The 11,859-nt window shown below is 41.2% G+C and overlaps 1 protein-coding gene across 3 annotated transcripts in view; it reads left to right on the top strand.

The window, feature by feature from the left end:
• The first annotated feature begins 3,231 nt into the window (after positions 1-3,231).
• TRPC7 (transient receptor potential cation channel subfamily C member 7) overlaps positions 3,232-11,859 on the top strand; it is a 60,991-nt gene continuing 52,363 nt past the window's right edge. For all 3 annotated transcript variants that reach the window (XM_029962968.1, XM_029962967.1, XM_029962966.1), the window contains exon 1: positions 3,232-4,002. In XM_029962968.1, coding sequence (XP_029818828.1) covers positions 3,250-4,002 — 753 coding nt within the window. In that variant the 5' untranslated portion in view covers positions 3,232-3,249. The remainder of the gene's footprint in view (positions 4,003-11,859) is intronic.

Genomic DNA, 11,859 nt, shown 5'->3' with positions numbered 1-11,859 from the left:
TTTCTAGGAAAAAAAGAGTAAAGTATCAAGAGCTGTACTTGGACATCAGACAAAATACAGGCAGGTTCCTCACTGTTGAAAAGTATAGATATTTCTGAGTTGTTTCCAGTACTGACCTTTAAATATAACAATAAATAAATGGTTGCCAAATATCTTACCCTACATGGTTTTTTAACATCAGAAAAGTACCAGCTTGAGGCAGCTGTTGCAGTTAACTCTCCTAAAATATTTAGGCATGTGCAATCCTGCTGCACCCCCTGGGTCACCACTGAGCAGCTACCAGAGCTGGAATGGTTTCCACTTGATCCCAGCAACAATTCCTTAAGCCATCACAAGCTCATTGTTTTGCTTAATATTTTAAGAGATTTAATTTAACATCCAGGAAATCCCCAGACTGTAAAAGTGTAATGTGCTTTCTGCTACTCCCAGTCCTCACTCAAAGAAGGCACAGTTCACAAGTGTCTATTTGGATGTGTAGTCCTTACTTGAACTCAGTAAGACTTGAGTGCAGGTTTAAAACATAAATGCTCCCTTGAATAGCTCAGGACACGAGCTCCAGGATAGAGAAGCACTCGTGCATATGGTTAAATATTTTATTTTAACCACGTTAGTCCTCCTGGCCTCACTGGAATTGCTGCTGAGATAATGCTGGGGACAAGGGGGTGTGTGTGTGCATGTAGATTTCCAAAATTTGGACACCACTGAAATCAATGAAATTTGTAATATTGACTTCAAAGGGGCTCCAGTTTTACCCCAGGCATTTTGCTGCTTTGGAGACCTCTGCCTCCCTGTCAGATATGTTAATGGTATATGTTATTATTTTTGTTTTCTCTTATAGTAAACTTCATGCAGTCTAGGGAATTCATTCACTTAACATGTCTCCTGCATTATTCTTGTGTCCCTCCTCTCTGTCTCCTTCTTCAACTTCAAACCATGCTGGAAGGAATTAATTTTAAGATTCATGTAGCACTTTATCTCTCAGTGGAGCCTGGGCTGACATGTTCAGTTCCTTCTAGCTTTTAGTACGTTGTTATGCTGATGCATCAAAGCTGAGGGGGAGAGGTTCTTAATTGTGAACCTCTCTTTCAACCTTGTATGGTCACAGAATTGATTTCTTAGGATTGGTTTAAATTTTAATGTAACTTCCGAAAATTCGCTGTAAAATTTGTTTGAAACTCTTCAGTACTGGCCTTCTGCTCCAGATCAGTGAAAAAGGGATGAATTAAAATGATAGATGCACATGTACATGTTAGTTCCACAAGAACAGCTACGTTGAGAACTTCTGTGTCCTGGCACTTCAGGTATTTTGGGTTTCTGATACCCCTTTGTTTCACAAGGTTCTTTCTGATTCCTTTACTCTCTTCTTACCTGTTACTGAAGGCAATGTATCTGCTCCACTTTGTCTCCTGGCATTGTTCCCTCTCATCGTTCGCTGCAGCACTTTCCAACTTTAGTGGTATTTTTTTAGAGTAACATGAACTTTTCACTGGCTGAAGGTCAAAACTGGCTTGGAGAACAGATGGAGTGTGGAAGGAGGAACCTTTGCCACCCATTGAGCATTAACACCTGCTTATGTGTTACATCTGTCCACAGCATCAGACAGGCTCCTGAAGATTTTCCTCAAGTGATTTAGGACTTGCTGTTGGGCTGAGTTCAAATGCTTTTCATGAAAGAGGTGTTGTTCTTATGCTTTTTACTCAGCTTCCACATTCTGTGGCCTTAGGATGGGGATTGACTCCCCGTGCTTGGACTCAAAAGAGGGACTGTGACTTTGTTGAGATGCTGCTGCAATGAAATTTTAAAAAAAGAAGCACAACATTGAGACAGCACCAAATGCAAAGTGCGACTGTTTTAAAGGCACAGATAGATTTAGGATTTCAGTTATTTTTATAAAATAGTGTGTTTATCCACTCTTGAACCCAACTGCACACAGCACAGCTTTCTTTGGGGGTTGCAGAGATGGTGGAATAAGAATAGTTTGTCTCCATCCCACCAAATTCAAGTGAAGGCATTTCAGCCACACAAGCAGTGGGGAAACCAATGACCCTTCCAGTCCTACCCTCTGTTTGTGCTCAGAGACCTGTGTTTTGTCTTTCTGCAGCACCTCTCTGAAAGATGTTTACTGGGGAGTGATGTGACACTAAATCAGGAGTTATTCCTGTGTTTTTCAAGATTCTGCCCTGATTTTGGGCACCTGTATTTGGAGTAGCTGCCAACTATATTTCACTGAGAAATTATTATTCATTAAACTGCTCTAGATCAGGAAACAGACAAATGGTATTATGTAGCATGAAAAAAAGCAGGGAATAAATAGGTGGTTTGCTTGTACCAGCTGAATCTCAGGAGGATATGCAATATATTTATCCTTGTTATGATGGGTTTTAAATTAGAAACCTGCTTTTTAACTTTATGGAGCGTAATTTATTGGCCTGATCCAAGGTCTATAGACAGGAGAGTCCTGCTAACTTTCTTTAGGGCTCATGTCCTCAAGGACAAAACTCAAGAAGAGTAATTCAGTGAAATATTATGTTGTGCATATTATTCCTAAATACCACATAATGAAGTTCTAAACAGTAAAAATGGAAAATAATGCGTTCACACATTTTTTTTCTATTTCTCAGGTTAAGAATGTGCTGAGAATCCTTGTTGAAATCTAGAAGCACAAGTCAGGGGAGAACTTGTCTGTTTTTGAGAAACTAATCTTTATTTCACATGTACCCTAAATGATTTTAAGTAACTGGCTCAGACCATAAAGAACAAGCAAGATCTGATCATTAGGAGACATTTCTACCATTATTTTGGATAATGTGAAATTATGACTCTTTCAACCAACCTTCCTTTGTGGTTTTCTGCAGGTTGAGGAACAGCAATTCCAAACACAAGCAACGAAGGCACACCCACATGTATCCTAAATGATTTTAAGTAACCAGCTCAGAGCATAAAGAGCAAGCAAGACCTGATCATTAAGACACATTTCTAATCTTACTTCAGGTTACATGAAATTATGACTCTCAGAACATAACCAGCCTTCCTTTGTGGGTTTTCTGCAGGCTGAGGAACAGCAATTCCAAAAACATGCATCGAAGGCACATCTACATGTATCCTAAATGATTTTAAGTAGCCAGCAAGCAAGACCTGATCATTAGGAGACATTTCTACCCTTATTTCAGATAACGTGACATTATGACTCTCTTAAGCAACCTTCCTTTGTGGTTTTCTTGCAGGTTGAGGAACAGCAATTCCAAAACCATGCACCGAAGGCACACCACGCTCCGGGAGAAGGGCCGGAGACAGGCCATCCGGGGCCCAGCCTACATGTTCAACGAGAAGGGCACGAGCCTCACGGCGGAGGAGGAGCGTTTCCTCGACTCCGCGGAATATGGCAACATTCCCGTGGTGCGGAAAATGCTGGAGGAATCCAAAACCTTGAACTTCAACTGCGTGGATTACATGGGGCAGAACGCCCTCCAGCTGGCTGTGGGCAACGAGCACCTGGAGGTGACGGAGCTGCTCCTCAAGAAGGAGAACCTGGCCCGGGTGGGGGATGCCCTCCTGCTGGCCATCAGCAAGGGCTACGTGCGCATCGTGGAGGCCATCCTGAACCACCCGGCCTTCGCGCAGGGGCAGCGCCTCACGCTCAGCCCCCTGGAGCAGGAGCTCCGAGACGACGACTTCTACGCCTACGACGAAGACGGGACTCGCTTCTCCCACGACATCACCCCCATCATCCTCGCCGCCCACTGCCAGGAGTACGAGATCGTCCACATCCTGCTCCTCAAAGGCGCGCGCATCGAGAGGCCGCACGACTATTTTTGCAAGTGCAACGAATGTATCGAGAAGCAGAGGAAAGACTCCTTCAGCCACTCTCGCTCCAGAATGAACGCCTACAAAGGATTAGCCAGTGCTGCTTATTTGTCCCTTTCCAGTGAAGACCCTGTCCTTACTGCCCTAGAGCTAAGCAATGAATTGGCCAGACTAGCCAACATTGAAACTGAATTTAAGGTAATTTCCCACTGTGCCTTTTTCCTCGGGCTGAAAATGTTCAGGCTATTATTGCTTGTTTTACAGGTTTGATCGAATTTTGGGTTGCTGTTTGAGGGGGTGGGGGAGTGAGAGAGACTGGCAGAGACTACCAGATGTGTCATCTATGCATAGATTCAGATCACTGTCATTCTCCAGTTAATAAATGTTTGGAACTGAATATTGCATATTATAGCAGAAACATCCTTACTTGGAGTTTCTATGTGGCACATTGTGGTTGTTTAGAATCCCAAGTCTGCAGCAGGAATAAAACTCAGATTATTCTAAAAATGGATCTTCATTCCTTGTAAGAAAGGTAAGTCTTTTTAATTGAGCAATCTATTTTAGAGGCAGAGCTCTAGAACCTGGTTTAATGGTTAAGAATCCAGTACATTTAATTCTGTTACAAGGATAAAACATATAAATCAAACAATTTTGCTTCTTTGTATAATAATTTAAATTGCATTGCATCTTAATGGTTTGGTACTGCATCTGTATATGATGAATTTCATGAAAAAAGGGAAAGAGAAACAATCAAGAGATTGTTATGAAATTTATAATCATGCCAAACATAACAGTGGAACTTGTGGAACTCTTACAAGTTATTCAAGATTTCCATTATCATAGTGAGTTTGTAAATGTCCAATGTCATTTGAATTATTTCTCTAAGTCATTTACATGACACAAATAGCATTGTCTCTCTTTCTAAAATAAATTAGTCATTAAAAACCTCATTTTCAGTGGCTCAGTTATCAACATGAAACTGTTTTCTGACTCACGACTGTTGTGCAGCTACAATCATGACCAGTGACTCTGAGGCAATAAAGCCTAGGTTGTGAGTTACCTGGGGTAAGATTCTTGCCAGGAATACCTTATTTTTAATTTAGGAAGGTAATTGTGTGTTAAAGCATCCATTTCAGGATTTGGAGCCCTTTGCTGTAAAGGACTAGGGAAGAGATTATCCCCCTGTGCTGGGCACTGTGAGGCCACACCTCTCTTGAGACTTGGGTTCAGTTTTGGGCCCCTCACTCCAAGAAAGACATTGAGGGGCTGGAGTGAGTCCAGAGAAGGGCAACAGAGCTGGGGAAGGGGCTGGAGCAGCAGGAGCAGCTGAGGGAGCTGAGGGGGCTCAGCCTGGAGAAAAGGAGGCTCAGGGGGGACCTTCTGGCTCTGCAACTCCCTGACAGGAGGGGGGAGCCAGGGGGGGATCAGTCTCTTCTCCCAGGGAACAAGTGACAGGACAAGAGAAAACAGACTCAAGCTGTGCCAGGGGAGATTTAAATTGGATATAGGGAAAAATCTCTTCACTGAAAGGGTTGTCAAGCTCTGGAACAATCTGCCCAGGGAAGTGGCTGAGTCACCATCCCTGGAGGGATTTAAAAGACTGTGGATGGAGCAGTCTGGGACATGGTTTAGTGGAGACCTTGGTGTGAACAGTTAGACTTGATCTTAGAGGGCTTTCCCAACTTAAACAGCTCTATGTCCCTGTGCTCTCCAATTTAAAAGTAAGAAGAAAACATATTCTCAGGCTTTGCAAGACTTCAGTAACTCTCTAACAGGAAAAGAATCCCAAAGCACTGAGCTCTTTTGGCAATAAAACCGGGGCAAAACTTTGCAAAATCTTTTTACCTGTGTGTAGCAGAATTGCAACAATAGTTGAAAGGGAAGGTTTGACTTGAATTCAGTCTTAATGAAGCAACTTCAGTGAATCTGATTGCTTGAGTGAGTGTTGCTCCAGTGGGAGAATGTTGTAGGCTCACACCCATAGCTGACATTCATATCTCATTAATGTTCCAGCTTGTTTTCAGTAGAAAACTACATATTGTGAGCAGCCTCAGTGTTGCATGGCTGTCACTTCTCAGAAGTGTCTTGCTGCAGAAAAATAAGCTGATCTCTACCAGAAGCCTTCCTTTTGTTCATGGAGCTGCCAGCAGGATCTAGACTGGCAGTGGCAGGGGCATGAATCCTTCAGGAGCAAAGCAGCAAGGAAATGTTGGATAGTCTCGTGGTGGTTGTATCTCCCCAGCACCGGAAAATGGACGGCAATAAATCAATACCAGAAAAAAAACAACCAAACATTAGAAACCCTTTGCCAAATTACTGCATTTCCAGGAAGGAAGGTTTTCCAATTCCACTGCCTTATTGGAAGGTTCTGTGCAACACACACTAACCTGTGGCAGTGAAGTACCTCAGAAGTGCCCACACCACCAGTTTATTTCAAAGAGGTCGCATTCCTTTAGTATATAAATGCTTCCAGAAATAAGAGATTTCTCAAGATTCTAATGTGCTCTTGCTGTAGCAAAAAAAAACCCTCAGAGGTATGTATTTATGCAAAAATATTTGTCTTTGTTAACACCATCAGTGTGATGTGAAATAGATAAAACAATGGCCTTTTTTCATAGAGCAGGACAATTGAGAAATTATTTTGAGAAAAGAACACAATTGCTAAAAATGGGTTTAAGAAGCCCACACATGACGAATATTTATTAAATCAAACCCACTCTGGAGGGCTTTTTTGTGTTTAAAATAGTGCTTTCCTAGAATTTTTATCTTTTAATTGCTAAAGTTCCGTTATTACAATTGGCACGGAACGGATTCATAAAATTATCGCTTGGGATTATTTGAGAACATTATTTAAGAACAATATGCAGTCGCAGCAACACAGTTCTCAGGAAGTACAAAGAGTCCTTGAAGTGGAAAGACACAAGATTTTAATAATGTAGGTGGACAAATAGTAATTTAGTAACCTCTGAAGAAACTCCTGGCATGAGCTAATTAAAATATAAATGCTGTGCCTCTCCCTGCTGCTTGCTGCCCTAAATATCTTATGCAATAGCACCTTCCTGAACACCCAAATGAAAATGCATGTGCTGTGTTTTTTAGAGAACATGATTTTTTTAGGCAAGTTGCCTCTTTACATGTATGAAAGGTGAAACAAAACAGCCACTTTGAAGGAGAAAAGTTACATCAGCTGTGGTTGGCCACAGTTGGAGAGAGACTCCAGTGAAGATTTCTGGGTGAAAATCAATTTATCCATTAATTTTTTTTTTGTCAGCAGAAGCTGAATAGTTTGTTCTCACCCTAAGTTGCTGAGATTCAGCAATTGCCCTGCAGTTCTGATCAAACAGCTTTGCAAAACGTTGCAAAAAGGTTTTCTTATTAATTGGAGAAAAAAACATTGCTATGAAAGATTTGAAAGGAGTCTACAAGAAATAAATAAAGCCCTCTTTCCCAAATTAAGATGAAAAATGTGACACTGGTTGTTTCTACTGAAAATACTGTCAATGTGATTGCAACTCATGTAGAAATGGGGTGAGTAGGAAATCTCTGAGAGATGTATTCCTGACATTTCAGAAAAACAGAGAAGTAAAAGTCAGAGTCCCTGTGTGTGTTTGTAGGTCTTTGTGCCATGATATTGTTCTGCAGTGGGAGCATTCCAAGTTGAAAAAAGCAACCTCAATTAAGTGCTTTGCCATTTTTATATATCCCACTCCAAAGCTCAAAATTAGGAACCAATTCATGACTTTCTCTCTCTTTCCACTTTTCATTTTGTGTTTAAAGAGAGCACCAACCAATATCCACTGGAGAAAGGGCAATACAGACTGGGAGCTGATTTAGTCCACTGGATTATCCCTTCATCTGTATTTCCCTTGGAAAGAGGGAAAGAGAGAGCAGCCTTCCATCCTGTGTGCACTGGAGGGTTCCTAGTGACCATTCTTCTGCAGACTGCAAGAACAGCTGGGTGGGAAACTGAGGGGTGCATTTTAATTAAAAATCAAAAGTACAATTAAAACAGAAATACAGGACAAAGATAATGTGCTTTGTAGATTTCCATGAAGGGTGGAATACAGATATTAGGGTAATGATTAAAATATGAAGTTGTTTTGAGGGAGAACACATTGAATGTCATCCTGGTAGTGCCCACAGAGGAGGAATTCTCCTCTCTCTTTCTCTCTCTTTTACTCAAATAGAAAAAAATAATCTGTGTACACTCCAATTTCTTTCAAACCTGGCAGACCCTGGGCCTGAGTCATAAAGCAAATAATCCTTCTGTCATGTACCAGTGGGTTCTGTTTGTTTTGCTCATATAAATAAGCTTGATATCACTTCCAGTACGAATAGCACAGCCAGGATTTGTCCCTCGGAACAAGTCATCACCCCTGAGCCAGGCTGTGAGAATTGCTCTCCTCTCTGGTCCAGAGAAATCCATCTTCCCCATGTCAGCTTGGGGCGCAACCATGTGCAGATGTCTCCAGTTACCAGCTGTTCCCAGCCAGGGGACTCATTTCTAACACTGGAATATTAGAAGCACAGGCAACACAATCATTTTTATATGTCGGTCAAAACCCTTGAGGGATTGAATTTCTAGCAACCAGCCTGCAGGAAATGCAGTACCAGGCTTAATATTACAGTCCCTGTCCTGGAAATGGAGTGAAACTCAGAATAACAGCTCTGATTCCTCTTCCTAAAGCTGTGACCGTGGATTCCCATTTCTGGTGAGATCCCACTCCACTCCCAGGTCTGTTTTCCAGCCTTGCATGCTCTCAAATTAGACCCCACGCTTGTGTGTGTCAGGAAACATCCTTGTGATGAGGAAAGTCAGCCAGTTCATTCCATTCCATCCAGACAAATCAAATTAGAGACTCACAACAGAGGCTTAGAACAGATCTCACCAACCACGAGGGGTAAAAAAGATCTCAGCTCCTGTTGATTAAAATATTACTGAAGGCAGGATCCAAACCACCACCTGAAGACATAAGGGGTGTGGTCTTTGTTTTCCAATCCCACCCACACTGTCAGTTCATTTACTGCAGTGTTACATGTTTTATTTCTTTTTGCTGTCACTTTTCTTCTAACTCTTGTCCTTTCCCTAAAAGCTGTTGGGATCCAAAAGCAGGTCCCAGCTGAGAGCCTCTGTTGGCAGGTGACCATCACACTCAGGTGAGTCTCAGATCCCTAAATTCTCATGATGCTGAATTAGTGGCAAAACTGGAGACTCCATGGCTTGTAGCTGTTAGGGATGATCTGCCACTCCTGGTTCTTGCTCCAGTAAGTCAGTCCCAACTTTTTTCCTACCTAGAAATTGTTAACTTCACAGGATGTGCTTAGCTTAAAACTTCTTAAAAGAAATGACCTTGGCAATTTTTTTGGTGTTTCTGGCTCCATACTGGAGATTAAAAAAATCATTATTAGACTGTTGGTTTTTTGAATGAGTGATAAAAAATAGGAAATAACAGAAAATACTGAGAAGCAAAATAGTAGACAGGGAAAATACTTTGTGAGAATGGAGGATGGCAGTGGACTTGGAAAGAGAAAATTTCTTGGAAACCACCAGCAGGGCTGCACTTAAAAACCTCTGCTTAGAACTCTGCACTTAAAAACTCTGCTTAGAACTCTGCACTTAGAAACTCTCCCAGACTGAACAGACTCTCAGATTTGTTTGCTCTCAGGACTGACTGGTGGGAGACAATGCCTGTAACTCATTTCCCATTAAACCCAGAAGTTGTTGTGGGAACCTCCCTAATTAGCCCCACGGACACTCCTGTGAATCAATCACTTAATTTTCCTGCTCTGCCCCATTCTTCCTTGGGTGATCCTTTAATCCCTTCAGAATGTCTGGTCTCAACATGCTCTCTGGCAGACATTTTGCTTCTGGTATATTTGGGAATACTTTTATGACTCATATTTATTTGTTCAACAAGCTGCTTTTTGAGGCTTTAGTGGGCTTATATGGCCTTTGTTTAGATTTCCATTTAATTTTCAAGAATTTCTGTTCTTTTCTATTTTTTTCTTCCAGACGGTTTTTTTTTTATTTTTTAAAAGGGTGTCTTTTGATTCATGCAACTTCTTCTCCTTGTTTCACTTAGCTGAGTTTGAGGAGGAGAAGACAGAAGGGAACTTAAGAAATTTGGTCTGACAGGCAGAATATGTTCATTGCCTTTTACTACTACTGTTTTTATTTTCTCCTGCACAACCATCAACTTACCTAGCACCTGTTTGGAAAATGAAGCATCACCATTATAAATACCTGTGAGTATATGAACAATCACTAGTCCCAAGTGATAGTTTTTTGGATATGAACTTTTCCAGGTCAGTCTTTAGTGAGAACATTATTTTTTCTTATTGATGGAGTCAAGGATGTGGTTTGGTGTTAAAAAAACCCTGATCTTTTTTTTTTCCCCTCCCACCTACAAGCCAATTTTCTCCCACTGCCTTGAAAACATGTGCATTTAGAACCTATGTTTCTTTTTTTTTTTCAATTTTCACTTGTGCAAAGCAAATGCATAAACAGGTACAACCAATTACCCAGCTCATAACACAGGGAAGAATCAAGTCCCAGTAAAACAGGAAAACAAATTTCCTATTGTTAGAAGGTTAACTTCTTGTTGCAACAAATTAGGTATTAAAATAAGAGAGGAAATGAAAAGCGATAATGGAAATAGCCTGGGAGAAGGAGAATATATTTAAGCCTTGTAGTGAAACTGGTGTTTGGCTCAGTGAGTGGGACTCATTCTGTGCTTAAGGAACTCATTCTCTACGCTGTTCTTTTTCAGGTACAAATTCACTAATAATAGATGCTGCACTGACTTTGTCTTGAGAGCTAAATTAATTAATTGCAGTGTTTTGCATGGATATACAGCAGAGACTGTGGAAAAAGGATGTAGAAAATTCTTCTGGTCTTAAAACCCACCAAATCTGTGACTATTTTATTGTTCTCTTTAAATATTTATACATTAAGAAATATCCTTTATGTTTTGAGAGCTGTTGTTATAAGTGCTTTTTTTTTGGGTGGTGTGATTAAATCCTCTTCTGCCTGGCACGTTGCCCAAGCAAAATGGTTTTCAAATGTTGCAGGGGAAGAAAATCTCCAAAGCTTTTCAGGGGGGTGCAGAACCGATGCCAAAGCTGGGATGGCCTGGAGCTGTCCTGAAAAAAACAGATTTGTATCTCTGTGTAGGGAGGTATTTCAGCATCTGTCTGTGTCTATTTGCAGTCAAGAAGAGTAGCAGATGCTGTGATTTGTGGTGAAAGGTATAACTCAGCATCTACAATCCACAGCTGGAAAAAGTAAGATCATTATTCGTGCAAGTTGTAACACTGGTACAAGCCACTGAGCAGTCACATAAAACTGGGTAATGTCCACTGCCTACAGGGTTATTTAATCACTTTATGAGTGGCATTGTTGTTAAAATCTTCCAGCCAACTTCAGTAAAAAAAGAAAAAAATAAAAAGAAAACCTCTTTAAAAATTGCCAAAATACTTTCTGCAGGAAAATGGTCTCTTTGCTTTCCCAGGGGAACCAGCCCATGTCTCTCTTTTGAAAGACTGGAGGGGAAAGAAGATTCTTTTACACATCAAAGCATAGACAATGCATCAGTGTAAGAAAATTTAATGGTTTAATTAATGCCTTAAGGGTTTTGGTCCCCTCAAAAGAAAAAAAGAAAATTGGAGGAAACTTTTGACATTTGGAGATGGCAAGACAGATGCAACCCTGGAAATATTTGACCCTCCCAGAGAGTACAGCTGGGATACTTTTGTTTCCTGTGATGCTGCTGCAAGTGAGATTTTTGCCAATGCCAGTTTGCCCACCATCAGTGCAATGTTTATTGCCTTTTACAGCTCCCTGGGAAGTAATTTTTAGTCCTGCTCAGTTAAGGATGAACAACATTGCAACTGCAGCACTTAACAGCTTGGTGCTTCCAGCTTGACTGAACACAACATCCCCAGAGCAGGATGGCAGTTCAGGAGAGCAGCAGACATGATCATAAAAATATCAAATAACGTGGGATCCCCTCAGAATCATTAGTGGGACAACGTGTGGGTTCACCAGCTCAGTGG

This window comes from Manacus vitellinus, unplaced genomic scaffold (genome assembly GCF_001715985.3).
Source record: "Manacus vitellinus isolate BGI_N305 unplaced genomic scaffold, ASM171598v3 scaffold_51_pilon, whole genome shotgun sequence".
NCBI classification, from domain to species: domain Eukaryota; kingdom Metazoa; phylum Chordata; class Aves; order Passeriformes; family Pipridae; genus Manacus; species Manacus vitellinus.
This window is presented reverse-complemented; position numbering and strand designations above follow the sequence as displayed.